The sequence below is a fragment of the Brachionichthys hirsutus genome, chromosome 14, assembly GCF_040956055.1.
Source record: "Brachionichthys hirsutus isolate HB-005 chromosome 14, CSIRO-AGI_Bhir_v1, whole genome shotgun sequence".
Lineage (NCBI taxonomy): Eukaryota > Metazoa > Chordata > Actinopteri > Lophiiformes > Brachionichthyidae > Brachionichthys > Brachionichthys hirsutus.
The window spans coordinates 3,674,068-3,692,289 of NC_090910.1; the positions used below are offsets into that span (position 1 = coordinate 3,674,068).

Here is an 18,222-nt window from a genome sequence, read left to right on the forward strand (position 1 = left end):
TGGTTGTTTTGAAGAACAATGTTGTTGTTTTTAACGATATATGGTCATTTTGTTTAGTTTTAAAATGTCGTTCTGTGCGTTCCTGCGTCGTGACGGGTTGACGCACACGTTGACATCCGTTCTGAATCATTTTACATGTTTATTTTTTTAAATAGGCTGGTGACTGACGGACGCATGGCGGCGTTGGTTGTCCTTTTTACAGGCGGAAATGACTGTCCATCAGTGATGACGAAAACTGAATGACAGTCCTCATGTGGTGCTGTAGCGTCACCTACTGGTACTGCAGCAGAATTGCATAAAAAGGAGCCAGAACGTCGAACATCACTGTCTCGAAGCCGTACATCTATATTGTCTAAAATGAAAACTACTCTAATGCCATTTCATTAAATATATAATTTCATTTACAATTTACAAATTATAACTCAACTGGGGAAGATTTCATAAAAAAGGTCAATAAAACAATTGCAGTTTATTCTTTAAAAGGCGACTAATGTTCAAACATTTGTAATATTCATGTCAATGACACTTCCCATAAAATATGTCTGTAAATTATCATTTTAGCCTTTGTTCAGCCTTTGATGATACATACAGTATAAATAAAAAATAAAACACAAGATGCCAAAATAGCATTTCAAGCACCTTGGATAAAAAGTTAAATTCATATTTTTTGTAGTGTAAAGGTAACCAACAGTAACATCTCATCTTTAACATCAACATGGTGGATTTTGTAAAAAGAAAAAAACAACTCATAAAGGTCCCATATTATGAAAAACGCACTTTTCCCATGTTTCTACACTATTCTGGTGATTTTGGGTCCTTATCAACCACAAAACAGCTAAATAAACCATCCAGTCAATCCTTCATAGTTTGGGTCGGTCTGTAATCACCTCCTGAAACACGTCTGGAAGAAATCACTCCCCTTCTGACGTCAGGAGGGGCAAATGTGCAAATGCGTGTGTGTGTGTGACCCTGTGTTTGTGTTCTGCCCGTCCCTCCTCCAGGTCATTCCAGGCCAGCAATGATACGACAGTGATGTTCCCCATCCTCTTTATTCCTCCTGCCACTGTTTTCATGAGGCGCACCTCAGCAGGGACCTTTTATTTCTTCCATTGTATAATCGGAAGGAGGAAACAGCCATGTTAAAATCAGTGTTTCAGACAGACAGACAGACAGACAGACAGATAGATAGATAGATAGAATGCAGTTGACTAAGTCCTTTTCTCCTATCTTATTTTTGGTTCCTTGTCAGGATTTATGGCCTTGTTCAACACTTACTTGTGAACATAATGCCCATCGCCTTACTGTTATCGTTCTTGTAATGATAACAGTTCATGGTCCGAAACACTTCTTCACAGAGTCAGAAACAGGTTTACCCTCTGCCATCTTCAACGCCGGCTCCTACTTCAAAGATGGCGGACGTATTTGCACACGCATGCCCGTGTTGAAATCCTGCGACAGCCAGTCTATATTATGGGATGCCTATGCTCTCCCCCATCCTTCTCTTTCCCTGCTCTGTCATTCCTCCTCGTGACCTTTCACATATAAGGGCATGTCGGCACGGCAACGGCTGACGTCCGTCGGTCTAAAAACAGACCGAGAGCTTTTCCCTTCTGCTGTTCACGGGCCTTTCGTTACTCCTTTCTGCTCCCACTTTGTCTCTTTATTTAGTTGAATCGGCGGGACACTTCCCCCGGCGTCCTTGCTGTCCTCCCCGTCCTGTCAGGGTGAGACACTCGGCATCATGGAGAGCCTGGAGAAGCAGCTCATTTGTCCCATCTGTCTGGAGATGTTCACCAAGCCGGTGGTGATCCTGCCCTGCCAGCACAACCTCTGCCGCAAGTGTGCCAACGACGTCTTCCAGGTGAGCTCGCCCCACAGGTGAAGCCCGTCCTCACAGGTAAAGGAGCGTGCACCTGAACAGGGCGTCTTCCCCTGGCTGTCCACGGAGGACGCAGACACAGATGCTTTGCTGTGTGTGTGTGTGTGTGTGTGTGAGTGTAAACACAGCATTCAAAGGCGCAGTGAAGTAAGTTCCTGCATGTCATTCCGAGACATCGTCTCCTTGTGGTGTGTTCAAGGACACTCTACAAATAGGAAATGAGTTATGTGTGCAGAGCAATGTAATATTCTTTTATTTGGATTGATTTAAATGTAGAATTGTAATGTTGGGCCTCCTCAGAAAATAACTACAGCTTATGGACGTACTCTCCCAGGTTGTTGTACGATCTCTGTGGTGTCAACACCATTTAAACGAAAATGTCTACGACATTTTATCACAAAGATACAAAATATTCTACTATAATATCCATCTGGTGGCGCAGTGGGTAGCGCTTTTACCTCACACCAAGGTTTCAGGCTCAATTTACAACATTTCTGAGGTGATAATTATGACCTGAAACAAATACAACTGACCTGCGTTACTTTATAACCTCGACCTCTGTGGTTCCACGGCCACCTGCAGGCATCTAATCCCTACCTGTCGACAAGGAGCGGCTCTACGGTGACGTCCGGGGGTCGTTTCCGGTGCCCATCCTGCCGGCATGAGGTGATTCTGGATCGGCACGGGGTTTACGGACTGCAGAGGAACCTGCTGGTGGAGAACATCATTGACATGTACAAGCAGGGCAGCACCAGGTAGCGCAGTTCTGTTGATCCCTAAAATAATAGTCCTATATTTATTTTGTCTATATTTTTAGACTCCTTCACCATGAAAACAAACCTTTAGCAATTGGATTCACGTTGATATAATTATTAGTTTACACTTTCAGTAATGGTGGGTTCTTCTGGATCTGGATCCGTAGCTTTTGAAGATACAACAAATCCGTTTGTCCACTACTAATTTAATTCCACAGTGTCTTGGTAAAGACCAGCAAAAACAGAACCTCCTTTGCGGAGGATAAGAGAGGAAATTTACCCAGATTTTAACTGGATCTGTTTCCGTCGGGTATTAAAGATAGAACTCTGGAATACGGGAGAGCCTGAAAGTACTGAGGAAACAGAGAGGATGTTCTGGCAGAGAACTGTCCAGAGAGGCGGGTCAAAAAAGGCAGCAGCTGATTGGTTGAGATGTGGAACAGGTGCGTTGCAATCAGTTCAACAACAGAGCAACCCTCAATAATGGAGCTTTAATGATAGAATTTAAGATGTTTTCCTGACCTCATTCTGGATCAGATCCAGAATGCATGATAGTGCGCCTTTATGACTGTGATTTTTGGGGAGTGAATTGAACGCACATTTTACAAGATATGATTTTTTTGGCAAAGCCTCCATTATAAGTAAATGGGTAAATCCGGATCTTGACAGAATCCGCAATCCGGATCCGATCCGGATGAAATTTGGTAGTAGGATAGAGGACCCCACCCTACATGTCTGTGTCAAATTCCACAAGATTCTGTCGATAACAACCCGAGATATTGTGGAACACATTTTGAAACACCATTGACCGCAATGTTACCGAAGATTTCAAAGTGAACCAGAATCCAGGATCTCTTCTGGATCATCACCAACATGTTATCATCTACTGCTGGTTACATTCCCAACACATATTGGAAATTTCACCAAGATCTGTCCAGAACGTTTTGAGTTATCCTGGTAACAGGCGAAAACACGACCTCCTTGGTGGCGTTAATTAGCCACGATTCTATGGATGAATTTAAAATTTAAATCGTTATCTTCTGTCGATAGCTCGAAACCGCTAAGACCCTTTTATCCTAGATTTAACATTTAGCTTTTGTTCGGTCGGCATTGCTCCTCTGCTCCTACTGACTGCTGAGCACACAGAGTTCCATGTCTGTGTCGGCTGGACGTTCACATTGACTCTGATGAAACTGGTTAGCGCTTGGCAGTTAGCGGCCTCACTATTTTTAAATGTAGGTCAGTGAGGCAGCAGCTCGAATATTTCAGTAATAAGAGGACAGGATGATAAACATGTTTTGACCGAGCATGTCTTCAATGTTCATTAAGCTGAGTAAGATTTGTGTCTTAGTCATCATTCTTATGGAAAATATGGTAAATGCCGTCTGTGTCTGTCTGTCTGTCTGTCCCACCTGTCTGTCTCTATGAGCAGCAGACCTGTCCCGGAGGTGAAGCAGCAGCAGCCGATGTGTGAGGATCACGAGGAGGAGAAGATCAACATCTACTGCGTCACCCACGCCGTTCCGACCTGTTCTCTCTGTAAAGTCTTCGGAGGCCACAAAGACTGCGAGGTCGCTCCGCTGGACAACGTCTTCCAGTCGCAGAAGGTGTCTCACGAGAGGGCGAGATTTAACTGTCCCGCGTGTCCTCACACCTGTACGGAACTAACTCTGTGTGTGTGTGTGTGTGTGTGTGCGTAGACAGAGTTGACCGACTGTGTCTCCATGTTAGTCGGGAACAACGAGAGGATTCAGGCCGTTATCGTTCAGCTGGAGGAAACCTGCAGAGCGGTGGACGTGAGTTCACCAGTCAGCTCGCCTCTATTTAACCCACTGGAGGGGACTTGTTTTAATTTTGAAATCACATTACATCATGTGACACAAATGGTTGCTCCAGGTTTTAGTCCCCACCTGCCTGGCTCACCTGAGGGATTCATTGCAACTATTTTCAGGCGAATGGAAGCAGGCAGAAATCGAAGGTGTGCGAGGTGTTCGATCACCTGTACGCTCTGCTGGAGGAGAGGAAAGGCGAAATGATTCTGAGGATCAACACCGAACAGGAGGAGAAGCTCGACTACATCCGAGGTCTGAGGAAGAATCACCAGGATCACATGGAGAACACCGCCAAGCTGCTGGAGAACGTCATCCAGACCCTGGACGAAGCCGAGATGGCCGTCTTCCTGCAGGTGAGCCTGAAAGCACCGCCGCACCATCAGTTTCAATTTCAATTGATTTAGGTTGACTTTTCAAAATATTTTTTACACTTCTTTTCAAGGATTGTAGTTTTACTGTTGATTGAGAATGTTAATACTTGTCTTAAATGAGGATTTAGCTAAATTTCTGGGACACATCTCAAAAACACTTGAAATCTTAATTATAAAATCGTCTTATTACATCAAAATCTGATCATAAAGTTTTGAAACATTTTCAGACAAACAATGGTGATCCAGTAATGTCTGTCTGACTGTTAGCAGAGGGTGAAGCAGCAGCTTGTAAAAAAAAAACCTACATAAAATGAAAGTCATTTTTGTCTTGAATAAAATCAAATTAAATCTTTATTCCATTTCTCCGCCGACAGACTGCCAAGCCTCTTCTACAGAAGTGAGTGTCATTATAAAAATAAAAATCCCTGCTGTGCTTTCCAGAGATATTAATAACGTTTTCTTGAATAGGATTGTGGAGGGAACCGACACGTCTCACCTGGATAAAATTCAAAATGGCTACGAGAACATGGATCATTTGTCAGCTAACTTTGAGCGCCAGAGGAGGGCGCTGATGAACATCGACTTCATTAAGGGTAAAAAAAAAAGAAAGAAAAGATCTTCACGTGGCAGTCCAATCACAAACAAGCTCATTAACTGTTTCAATGCATGCTTGCTGATATAATAGCATAGCTAATAGAATAGCATAGCATTTAAACATTATAAGTCGTACATCCTGTTGCCACTAGCATACTCTGTGCTTCGTGTTAGTTTCTGTCTTTTTCTTGTGTACACGAAACATTTTTACATTGCGATGATGTCATCACACGTACTGCAAGTTACTTCACATGCTAACGTTATCGTGTACGCAAACGTATTAGCATGAAGCTGGTTTTATTCATATGTTAGCACATTAATATGGTTTAGTGGAATATTGTCGTTTGCTAGCATGGAGATGCTGTAATTCGTTTAGACCGATGCTTTCACTACGAAACATTGTTAGCATGGAGCTATTAGTGCGGCGTGTCAGGTAGCCTCCTGGTCTGTTAGCGCCACCTTCACAGCACTGCGTTCTCTTGTCAGTTTACGAAGACGACGATGATGACGATGATGAAATGGAAGCCCTGGAGGTCAGAACGTCAAGACCAGGAAGTCGCGTTGAGCAGCAGCCACAGCACACTGCAGGACTCTCAGCCAATCAGCAGCCTTCTCTGTCTCCTGCTCAGTCTGCAGGGGTTCAGCTTTTAGCTCCGCCCCCTCAGAGGGTCTCTGAGGCTCCGCCTCTCTCCCCAGCACAAAGTAAAAGCCCCGCTCCATCGTCAATGAGCCCTGCACCACCCCCTGTCCCTGCCCCCACCACCAGCACCACCCCTCAGGTAATATGAAACTGTAATAGGCAACATTTTATCATTTGTATTATTGTTATTATCATTGTTATCAACATGATTAGGTTCAGTCTGACCAGCAGAACGAGACGGGGGACACAGAGGGACCCAAACACGTCTTCTCCTTCAGCTGGCTGAACCAGAAGTAAAACCCAACCAGTGACGGCCAGACGAACGTTCATTCTTTCGTCGTTTTGAGCTTTTCCAAGCACAAGTTGGAATTGTTCTGAAACCTCCTATAAATGTTACAGACAGTGTTTACATTGTGCACACAAATGTACTGTTTGATCAACTAGAAATAGCTTCTCTTATGTTGAATAAATGATTCTTTTATTATGAAAGAGACTTTCTGGATTTTCTGTTTCCTGTCACCACAATGAAGCAGGTGGAACGTAGCATTCCTGCTATAATCTGGTACAATGCATCTCTCCCTACTGGTTCGTGTTCATTGTACGCCGTCCCTGTATAAAAAGAAACAAATAACTAAACTGAACTACACACGAAATATTCTATTAATAAATTATGAAACAAAATAATGAATGAGTAATTAACTTGTCGTGTCTATACCCATATTTGAAATTTGCTGAAACAAATACTACACCATTGGTTATTGACTGATGTTTATGGAATTTTATCTTACCAATAAAAAAAGAAGTGGGTAAAATTAAGGATGGACAATAAATTTTAGTGTAAATCACCAAATATAGGTGACATAGATATGGGAAGACTGAGGTGCTTGGCGGAGGTCTGCGGTCTCTGAGTGCTTTTCTAGGATTTTTTTTATATAAAGTTCTTATAAAGGGAGCTGTAGAGCCAAATATTCTGGGAAACATATTCTTAACAGCTCCTCCTGAATGGCCAAGATGTGACTTCTAGCAGCCTCACAGTTGGCCTTGTTCCCAGTGATGACAATCATCTCGGACTTGACTTTCTGGGGAGGCACAAAAAAGTTTGTATTTTATCTGGATCTGTTCCAGAATGAGGTCAGTACAAAAAAACAAATATTTTACATTGAAAACTCCATTTACGGATTCAAAAATTAGTTCAAAATACAAATCAACTCCGAGTCACTGTGTATATTGGTGTATAAAGATACCAAAACGGCTTATAACCTTTTGGTGATGAGCCAGATCACCATGTGGACGGTGTAAATCCAATGAGCGGGGTAATGAGCTGCTTGGCGGAGGTCTGCGCTCTCTGAGTGCTTTTCTCGTTATTATTGTGACAGCTTGGATTAGATAGGACACATTGCAGCCTTTCATATAATAGTTCTCATGAAGTTAGAAAACCCATTTTAGTTCTTTGAAAAGGTTTGACCCCGACGTGATTTGAACACGCAACCTTCTGATCTGGAGTCAGACGCGCTGCCGTTGCGCCACGAGGTCCTTACACCGCTCCGACACCGACGGCTGTTCCATAATGAAGCTCGTTTCTGTCGTATCCGAAACATGCGACCTCCTCTCGTCTCACAGGAGGCCGGTGGATCGATGAACCGAACCGTAATGAATGTTCGGACCGCGTTTCAGCGTCTCGTTCGGTTGAGCTCGCTTCAGCACCACGGACAGCGGTCAGCGCGGCTGGCCAAGGAGGTCGCACTGCGCATGTGCAGCTACTGGACTTGGAATCTGTTCCAAGTCGTTCAAGTTAATGCCTCTCGTTATTCCACCTCGTTACTTTGTGGTGTGTTTAATGTCAGTACGAGCAGCAGGAACATCTGTTCAGGCCATTCATCCAACATGTCTTTGCTGACATCGCTATTTCTCATTATCACAAGTCTGAACGTCACTTCCGCTCCATCACGGCTCAGAGAGACATTATTTATATTATTTATCCCGATAACACTTGTGCTTCTCCTACAACCGGGGAAGATGACAGACGTTCAGGCTCAGCGCACATTCATAAACAGAAAGACCAACATAAACACACGCCACAAACATTTACGTAAAACCTTTCAGTGTCTTTATTTAGTTATTTGACAAGCAGCTTGATCACGTTTGTCATTTCAACATTTCTTTACATTTGAAAGTGGATACAATAGTCAGTATACCAGTTTTATTACAATATTTTTTTTATCCCTAACTTCAGGACATTTAATAAAGAAAGAAAAATAAACACACAACAACTGCAAACATGACAAAAGAAAGCGTCTTTAATGTGTCATTGATCACACACACACACAACTACCCCTCCTCCCCCCCCCTCCGGTCCTTTTTTTACCGTAGCTTTTAGTTCACCGGCTCTTCCTCTCCTCCTCCTTCTTGCCGTTTGACGCAGAGGTGCGCGGCACTGGCGACGTTGTAAACAGTATAAAATCGAAACGTGTGTGAAGTTGGGAGGAGGATGGTGGCATTTCGCTGGCCAGCTGACATGATGGCCTTTCTTTAGTCCTGTCCTGCTCTTTAGTCACCGCAGATAGCCGAAACGGGTGAATGAGTCTGTTTTGTTGTTTCTTTCAGGCTTTAAACCGGCATCTGCCTGTCGGTCGGTCACAGAGGGGGGTGGGGGTTAGCGCTCCCGGCTCGGCTCCTCGGACTACGCCACGTAGCTGTACTCGTCTGCTGAGGCCTGGCTCCGCTCGATGTATTGCTTGTCTATGAGCACCTCGATGCACTTCTTGATCATGCCGATGCTCGGGTTGAACCTGGCTTTGGACTGGTTAATGACCTGCGAAGATGTTTCAAACACAGCCAGCAGTTAGTGCAATGCTACGAACATTGAGGCATGAATGCTGGCCCGTAGCATAAGCGGAGCAAAAATCTGTATTCAGATTTGAATTGTGAAAAAAAATACAAAAATATTTGACTGAATAATTTCCAGAAAATGTGTCCCTATGATGACGAGGAGTCACCTTGCATACACTTCAAAAGAGCCTTTATTACTCTTCTGACAAGCATGACTGCAGAAGCTATCTCTGTCTCCATCGATCGCTTGCATTATTGATCAGTTTCAAGATAAGAAGAGCTTCACGCACCTCCTGGATGAGGGCGTTGTGTCGGAGCACCTTGCGGGCCTTCATGATTCTCACTATAGCAGCTTGTAAATACATTTTGCGGTCCTCGTCTACGGCGCTCCTGGTCTGCTCCATCTCCTGAGGATCAAAGGGAAATGTTGAGACCTCTAACACGACTGCAAAACGCCTGATAGGAGGATGGATCGACATTCCTCTGACCTGGGGCGTGTCTTTCTGCATCGATGTCGTGATCTTGAACTTTGTCCTTTTACTGGTGAAACTCATATTTAGTGAAAATGTCGACTCCGTTTCGATCTCCTCCTGCCAGAGTAGAAGAAGAAACACGCGCGCATGCGTCACCGGCAGCTCGGGTAACTGGACGATCAAACACCGTCAGGGTAAGATCTGCTTCGGGTTCACGCAGACCTTCTGCTGGTCGTGGTTGAGCATCTTCACGTCCAGCAGGGACTTGATGGTCTTCTGCAGCTCCTTCTCGTTCATCTGGGTTCCATCCTGCAGCTCCTTGTAGGTCACCACCTGGCTGTTGTTGAAGGCCAACAGCACGGCCATCTGGTAGGTGGTCACCATAGCGACGTACGGCTTGGACAGGTAGTTCATCTTCACCTCGCCTGTTTGAGAAGGACAAACAAAGATGAAATCAGAAAGATTAAAACTGTCATGGGCTAAAAGGGGTGTGTATTTTTTTTGGGAAGGCTGTCCACCGAGGTAAATCCAGACGCAGTAATACATGAGATACGAGTATAACCCCTAACTCAATTTGCTCGCTGTACCTGTGCAGAGATAATGAAGCCATGTCAACTTCCTCCCGCTGAAGTTCTGATTGTAGAACAACTCAAACTGTAAAAAAAAAGGCGATAAAAGGCAGAGTTTTCATTCCATCATCGGCTTAAGAGGAACTCCAGTCGCGCAGGAGGCGGCTCACCATCTGCACGCTCTTCTCTAGTTCTTGTGGGATGGCGAATGTGGAGGAGGGGACGTGTGTGAGGGGCCAAGCTCCAGCCTGCAAACGCACGGCATTAAACAACTGTGCACATCTGCGTGGAAGCCGCAGGAGCAAAAAGCTGCAAACGGTAGATCTAGATCTGATGCTCGAGAATCACGCCGGATCCCTGTTCACCTGTAATACGTAGATCTGGAAGCTGATGCCGAGGTCCACCACCGTCTCCTGCGTCTTGATGAAATTGTTGAACTTATTGTTGAGGTCGGCGCTCACGCTCATGTCTGTGTACATTCTATGGAGTTTGCTTGTGAACTCGTAGCCACACGCTTGCTGCAGGAATAAAGAAGATGGCGACAGGGATGGCAAAGTTGGGAGGAGTTAGCGAAACAAAAAAAAAAGATAATGGACATTCAAAACAATTAAAAACTTTGTGACAGACATACCATGAGTCTTATTTGACAAGGAATTACCTTTAGTTTATTGATCATAGCCTCTTCTGAGTCCATCGACAATGATAAACCATGTATTAACCGCTTGGCTAACATTCTAGCATAAAACTGTGGGGGGAAAAAAAAAAGAAATCAGAGTTTAAAAAGTTTCCTTTGGCACAAAGTTCATTCAAGAACAGCATCTTGGGACCTTCGACCGACCCAATGTGAGGCGATTTCTATTTTACGCTCAAACACGGTTTCCCTTTCTGAATAAATGTGCATCAGAATGTCCAAAGACATCGAGAGAACATCGGTTTGTTCTACGCCAGGCTAACGGTCACCTTTTGAAAGATGTCTTTATCGTCTATGTACTTAAACACCGTGATGAAGCTCGTCAGCTTGTCTTCCACCTCGTTCTCCGTCATTCCCTTTGCAGATTTCTTCAGCAGATTGTCACAGTATTTTGCCAGCTGCAAAGACACCAGAGGGACACGGGTCAGTGCACAGCGTACACCAGTGTGTGTGTGTGTGTGTGTGTGCGCGTGTGTGTGTACTCGCCAGTTCAGGCGCTTTACAGATAGACTTGGGCTCCCTGAAGTTCACAACAGACGTTAAAGCCTGAGAAAGACATCAAATGGACAGATGTGGTGGAAACAGATGTTCCCTCAGTATTTTACACTTCAAACAGAACTGTAGTTTGGAAGTTAAGAGCACTTCATGAGGAAAACGAAAGCTGCCTTCCGAGTCCCGAGACGCGATCTATCTATGAACGCCGTTCCACGAAGCAGCAGGCGTGAATCTCGTACCTTATCAAGCGCACTCATGAAGTGCTGATCTCCGCTGAGAACGGTGTTTATGAGCTGAACAAATTTACTGTGAACCTCCAGAACCGACTCCACGAACAAGGTCGGCATCTGGAAGAGACACAAAACAGAGATTAGGTGGTTTAAACGCACGAGTGCGTCCCCTGAGGGGTCGCCACAGCAACCCAACGTTCTCCACTTCGCCCTGTCCTTTGCATCGTCCTCCCTCACTACGTCCATGTATCGTCTCCTGGGTCGTCCTCTAGCCCTGTCCTTTGCATCGTCCTCCCTCACTACGTCCATGTATCGTCTCCTGGGTCGTCCTCTAGCCCTGTCCTTTGCATCGTCCTCCCTCACTACGTCCATGTGTCTTCTCCTGGGTCGACCGCTAGCCCTGTCCTTTGCATCGTCCTCCCTCACTACGTCCATGTATCGTCTCCTGGGTCGACCGCTAGCCCTGTCCCCTGGCAGCCCCGTCCTCAACATCCAGTCGTTTTAACACACACAAAGTGATATTTCATGACGATCAAAATAATCCCCCCCCCCCCCTCCCTCTGTTCTAAAGTTATTGGCGGCACAGACACAGTTTTGCAGCACTGACGTTTTCCTGAGAAAGGTTACTGGTGCCTCGGATGCCCTCGTTGTGGATGTGGACCTGCAGCTCCTGGATCATGTGGGGCAGCCCATGGGCCACGGAACGCAACAAGGTGTACATGTTGGCCATGTCTGAATGAAACACAACTGGACAGAGTTCAATCACAGGAATGACGACACCAAACCGCATTGAGACGAAGGACAAAAGAAAATGGCTGACCGTCTCGCTTCTCCTGCCGAATAATGCTCTGGCACTCCCCGTGCAGAAACTGCAGGTGATCCGCCACCATCCTCTGCTGGCATTCGTGGATGACTTTGGCGTAGGAGCTGGGGTGCAGGTACTTCCTGCATCTCAGCTCTTCGTCTTTCAATCGGCCCAGAACCTGGAGAGAAGCAACAAAAGGCGAAATGCTGTGGTTTCATTCCAGGTGTCAACAAGTCAGGAAAATTAGAGCGCATATATGTGGAATGACTAAATAACCTGCAAACATTTTCTTTACAGAATTTAAAGCTTTGCCATGGTTTTATGAGATGATCTGATCTGAGAAGAATTTTCTTATTTTGATGTTTTATTTCTTTCCAAAGAACAAAAAATACTGCATTTTTGGGCGTCTCTTTAAATTGAGCTAAAAATCACAATCCAACTATATTTATAATTTCCATACAGTTGTGAAGAGACACACTAAAAGAAAGATTCTCCCCACAGGAATAAGCAGGGTCAGATAATGAGCCATGAAGCAGCCTGTCCAGACAGGAGAGGATTGTCCTCTGCTCCTCTCGGTCACAATGCTTGAGAAAGACATAATGATGATCCTGTTTAAAGGCTCCATGGATAAATTTATCAGAGAAATCCGATTCATATTCCAGACCGTGGAGAGAGCAAGAGAGAGCTCGAATAGCCCCGGGGTGTCTGATCTCTGCCTTTTACGGGTTAATGGCAGCACTAATGCTCTTATGTCACTAGACAGACACGAACACAGTCCGAGATCCTCCACATCCATGTTTGAGCAGCTGACATGTGTGCATCTCGCTCACCTTTTCCATGTACTGTGAGCAGTTGGATTCCTGCAGTAGATTGGAGGCTTCCTGTTTGTAATACTCTCCCGTTTTTGTGAGAAATGGTCCTTCGAAGATTTCCTGATAAAACTGTGACACAAGAAAAGGATGATGTCGACTCAGTAAACAGGGACACACGTTAACAAAGTGCAGATATTCAGGAATATGCAACATAATGAGGAAGAACACTGTCCTGTAGGACTTCACCTCATAAAGGGAAACTCAATAAATCGAGGGTTAGATCTAAAAATGCAAGGCATTATCTTTATCTTATCTTACCTTTAAGGGAAACTTCTTCTTGTACTGTTCAACATGAACAAAGGAGTTAATGACCCCGTGGATTACCTTCTGGTTGGGATTCTCACCGCAACGATCACTGCAAGACACAAAAGAGTTTTTGTACGCTGTGCGCTAAAAAGACGTTCCGGTTCGGCTCGCGTCAAAACGTACTTTTTGATTTCATTCAGCAACATCCGGATCAGGACAGCTTGAAGCGGCTCGATCATCAGCTTCCTCCACATGTCGAGCGCCAACTGTGACGACGCAAGAAAAAAAAACAGCCGGGACGATTGAGAGGCTCGCTGTAGCTTTGATTCTTGATCCAAGATGACGAATCTCACCAAGCGCTCAATCAGGGAAGCGTTTAATTGTAAATAAATAAATGAAAATACAAGATTTGTATTTACCCTCTTCAAATGATTTGATTTCGTTTGAAGAAATGAGGTTTAAACACAACTCTGATTAAAAAAATAATAATTCTTCTAATACCTTCAACTGCGAAGTTTTATTAAAGCAAACCAGAATAATGTCCGAACCAAACCCTTAAAAAATGAATTGAGAGAATATTAAAGGTGCAGTGTCTGATCTATACAACCTGTTCATATCCCAGTCAACAGAAAATTCAGATTATAAAAGGGTTGCATGGGAGGAGGACCTAATTGTGGATTTAACAGTAGATGATTGGGAATTAATTTAGAGAGATTAACATATATACTAAAAGGGAAACAGGACAAGTTTGAAATGATTTGTGGACAATTCATGGCCTTCGTGAAAGGTTTGGATTTATTAGAGGACGAGGAGGGGGAATGAGGTATAAAAAATATAGATGTTAAACGAAAATGATGTAAATGAAGGAAATACCCTCAATGTGAAATCTTTCTTGAAATTTAATTTGTAGAGAAATGGATTGTTAGTCTGAGAGTTTAGTTTTTTGTTCAATTTTTTTCATTTCTATTTTTCATGTTTACTTTATTTTGTATATATATATATACTGTCTAAAAAAGAAAATAAATAAAAATGAAAACAGCAGATACCTCTCCAATCTCCATGAGTGGCTCGTTCATATCCACTCCTCCGTAGCCGTACTGCAGGTCTGCTTCTGTTAGCTTGTTCTTCTTGATGAACTGAGTGTTGAGGTATCTGTGGGAGGTCAGTGTGTTACTCTGGAAAAGATCAGCTAATATCTGTATTGTGTGAGTGCGTGTCTGAACAGCTGTAGGCTAAACGGCTATATCACAGCAACTCTGCGCCCACGGGTCACTAGTAGCACAGAATTACATGAAGTCTGGAATTATATAGACTATTTAAGCACAATGTTTTTACTGTCTGTGCTGGTTCTCAGTCATCAAGGTCAAATCACAAAGAATCAAGAAGCAAGTCCAGCTGATTCTTCGTTTTTGCTCTAAAAACTGTAGGATAACGTTGTGCAGCTTGTAATAGTATCAAGGCAGCGCATCAACACACGGACAACTACCTCTGGCTCATATCTCTTGTTGAAGATGTACTTCAGCACAACGACAACAGCAAACTGAGTACAGACATGCCCTTCATTTGAGCTTGAAATGCATTTAATGAGGAAGAAAAAAAAAAACTGACCAGCTTTTTAATACAAGAAACAACCTCATCACTCACTCTGAGCATGTACTGGGTAGTAATAACTAATAATTAGAAAAAAGTCGCTCGATTCCGATCATCTCGTCTACAAGAAAATGGATGGAAGGAGGAAGTAAATCGGTCAGTAATGTTACCTGTACAAGCAGTCCATGTAGTCCGCTCCTCTGCTGTATTCGTCCCAGTATCTGTGGTACATCACTAAAACTTTCTCTTCAGAGTCCAGAACTCTCTAAAATACATAAACAAGCGTGAAAGCAGTTAAAGCAAGAGCCATAATGTGGAAAGTGATTGGTCAAAGCTTTTTCCTTTGCGAGTGTTTAGTTACCTTGTATAACTGCTGAACATGATTCTCCAGAAACACTTTGGTTTCTGTGTACAATCTTTCACCCAAAGGCTCCGGGTATGCGACGCACAGGGCATAAATGTCACTGTCATTGGAATTCAGAATAAACGACGACAACCGATGCATTACATGTTGATAAAAATACAGTTATAATCTAGAAAAGCACGCAGACCTCCGCCAAGCAGCTCATTCCCCGCATAATTAGATTTACACCGTCCACACGGTGATCTGGATCATCATCAAAAGGTTAAAAATTGTTCTTGGTATCTTTATACACCAACCATGAAAAGTAAAAGTGAATCAGAGTTGATGCGTATTTTTAACTAAATGGTGTTTTCAATGTTAAAATGTAATATTTTCTCCTAACCTCTTTTCTTTTTCCGTCAAGATTCATCCGGCAGTTTTTCCATAATCCTACTAAACGCAATGTGAACCCCTATTTCTGAAAAAAATCACGACAGTATCCGAAATCCGGATGAAATTCGGTGGTGAGATAGACCCCCCCCCCACCCCACCCTACATGACTGTGTCAAATTCCATAAACATCGGCCAATAATCAACCGAGATATTGAGGAACACGTTTTGAAGCTCCAATGACTGCAATGTTAACATGAATCTCAAAGTGATCCAGAATCCAGGATCATCACCAAACTTTAAAATGTGTTTCTGGTAACTTTCCAAACATTCTCTGAAAATTTCATCTAGCTCTGTCTGTAACGTTTTGAGCTACGATGCTAACAGACAAACAAAAACAAGCCAATGCCGGTGATTACATAACCTCCACCTTGGCGGGGGGGTAATGAATAGCGTGTGTACAACCCAAGGTCAGTAATTTCATACAAATACATTAATAATTTGAAACCTGGCCTTCAATTAACAGTGATATGTAAAATATTACAATATATGGGAAAATGAAACCGCTGTACGGCTTCCTGTTCTTGACATTTGCTCTGAAACTCAAACTCGTATCTCCATTTACATTTCACTACGGAGTGTTTTAGCATAGGATACGAGAATCGATCATTCCATGTGGCTCGCTCCACGTAGTCGAGCATCACGACGGCCTTGATCGTTGTTAGCAGCTTGTTCCATGTCTCGTCGAAATCCACCACCCGTGGCTTTAAGGACATCGTACGGTTTCTCTTTCAGCTTGAAGGAGAAAAAGATATAAAGAACAACAGGCTTGATTTCTGTTTTATTTTCATCATCATCATCATGAAATCACCCTTCTGCACATCCGTTACGCAGATGTAATACTCCCTCACCGGATTAGAGGTTTGTCTCTGGCCAGGCAGCACAAAGGCAAGGCCGTTGAATCGCATGAACACAATACAGTGTGCAGTAGAGTACAGTGCGATTAAAAATGTTTGACACATTTTACATTCTTCAATACAGTCTAAGTAGGCAATAAACGTGAGTTATTTTAGTACTTAGTAAAGAGGTTTAAGTGAGCAGGTGTATCAATAGAATTGGTCTAGTTTTAAACTGCCAACCACAAAACTGTTTATCATAATAGTACGGTAGCAAGAGATGAGATCAACGTTGTGCTCAAGGACACTGAGGTAAATCCTAGCATTTACCAACACTTGAATTAGAACTATTTCATACTAACACTAATGCAGCCTCGCATTTTTGCAAACGTGTGTTGAAGGTTCTTCATAAACACATTTTCATATCTGTACCAAAATCATGTGAGCAAGAAAAAGAAACTCGTCCTGATATCACATCATCATGTACAGTTATTCTTGCTAGCCATTTCACACACGCTAATATTTCTCCTCCCCAAGCATGCATTAACATTACCCTTTCTAAAATTATAATACTGCTAGTCACGTTGAGGTCAGTACTTAACAGAATGCCAATACCAAAATAGGATACCTTGCTAAAGGATAGCTAGGTACTAGCTAGCATGCTATTTCTTCCTGTACAGGTCCTACTAATACAGTAGTTTCGAGGAATCGAGTAGCAGCTAACATGAAGCTAACGATAGCTCAGCTCTTGCTAGCGAATGGTCATCTTATTTAAAAATGTCCCTCATTGGGGGTGACAGTTCGGCAAACCCCCGTGTTATTGTTAAACAACACACGTTACTGAAGTCACTTGTAGAGTTTTGAATGGTACGTACCTCTACTTAATATATACTAGCTAAAAAACTGAAGTTTCTCCGCTGTCACGGGCTTGATTTGTCTCACTTACAGGTCTTCCCTACCTCTCGGATCATACCATTGTACTCGACGGGGTGTTATGAAAAAGCATACATCTTTCGAGAAAGGCTTTCCTTGTATTTTACTTTGGTGAAAGGTCTTTCATATCTTTTTGTCTAAAATAATATTTTTTTCCCACGCAACTCATTTCATAACAATAAATTAATCCTGCTCTAAGTGAAAAACCTATTTGCAATGGTATCGCCGAAAACTACGGAAACATTTTAGGAATTGAGAACGCGAATATATCCATAGAAATTGTCGATTTTTAAATGGAATCGCAATAAGGGGAATCACGTCGTATTGGAAAAGGAGAACATTTTGTCTCTACGTTAATTAAACGATTACATATAATTACGTTAATTCGAAAAGCATTTTTCGCTATGTGATATTTTAACATAAATAAGACAGATAAAGAACATTTAAAAAGATTGAAACTCTGAGACAGATATCAGTAAGAAAGTTTAAAAAAAGTCGTTTGCAAATAAAAGTCGACTGTCACATGACCCAGAGACGATATGTATAATGTATATTAAAAAAATATATATTTAAATAATGTCTGTCTGATCCTATACTTTCTTGGATCATCAGACACATTTTAAAACACAACAAAGGTGATCTGTGTTTACACAATATGCAACATTAAAATGAAAAGCCAATTCTATTGAATAAGGCAACAATGTAATCCTAAATAACAGGTGTGTAAAGGTACTTGGAAACCCAAAAGTCTCAAAAAATATTAAACTGCATTAAAAACTGGTATAAGCT

The 18,222-nt window shown here is 42.9% G+C and overlaps 2 protein-coding genes and 1 non-coding gene across 3 annotated transcripts; 1 reads left to right on the forward strand and 2 right to left on the reverse strand.

The window, feature by feature from the left end:
- Positions 1-1,590: 1,590 nt before the first annotated feature.
- Positions 1,591-6,564, forward strand: LOC137903599 (E3 ubiquitin-protein ligase TRIM63-like). The gene is made up of 9 exons (XM_068747724.1): positions 1,591-1,861; positions 2,462-2,634; positions 4,067-4,241; positions 4,335-4,430; positions 4,586-4,819; positions 5,212-5,234; positions 5,306-5,430; positions 5,918-6,210; positions 6,285-6,564. Exons 1-9 carry the CDS (start codon positions 1,742-1,744, stop codon positions 6,366-6,368), a joined length of 1,323 nt encoding a protein of 440 aa, XP_068603825.1. The 5' UTR covers positions 1,591-1,741; the 3' UTR covers positions 6,369-6,564.
- Positions 6,565-7,532: 968 nt separating this feature from the next.
- Positions 7,533-7,604, reverse strand: trnaw-cca (transfer RNA tryptophan (anticodon CCA)). The gene has a single exon. It is a non-coding gene; the product is annotated as a tRNA-Trp (tRNA).
- A 573-nt stretch (positions 7,605-8,177) lies between these two features.
- On the reverse strand, positions 8,178-17,455 carry cul2 (cullin 2). Its single transcript, XM_068747934.1, has 21 exons — positions 17,376-17,455; positions 16,262-16,399; positions 15,233-15,335; positions 15,042-15,136; positions 14,328-14,433; positions 13,465-13,547; positions 13,294-13,390; positions 12,994-13,104; positions 12,179-12,341; positions 11,966-12,090; positions 11,368-11,475; positions 11,120-11,179; positions 10,903-11,031; positions 10,601-10,687; positions 10,308-10,460; positions 10,113-10,190; positions 9,961-10,027; positions 9,596-9,798; positions 9,389-9,490; positions 9,191-9,307; positions 8,178-8,883 (listed from the first exon to the last, which is right to left on the reverse strand). Exons 2-21 carry the CDS (start codon positions 16,378-16,380, stop codon positions 8,752-8,754), a joined length of 2,238 nt encoding a protein of 745 aa, XP_068604035.1. The 5' UTR covers positions 16,381-16,399; positions 17,376-17,455; the 3' UTR covers positions 8,178-8,751.
- Positions 17,456-18,222: the final 767 nt, after the last annotated feature.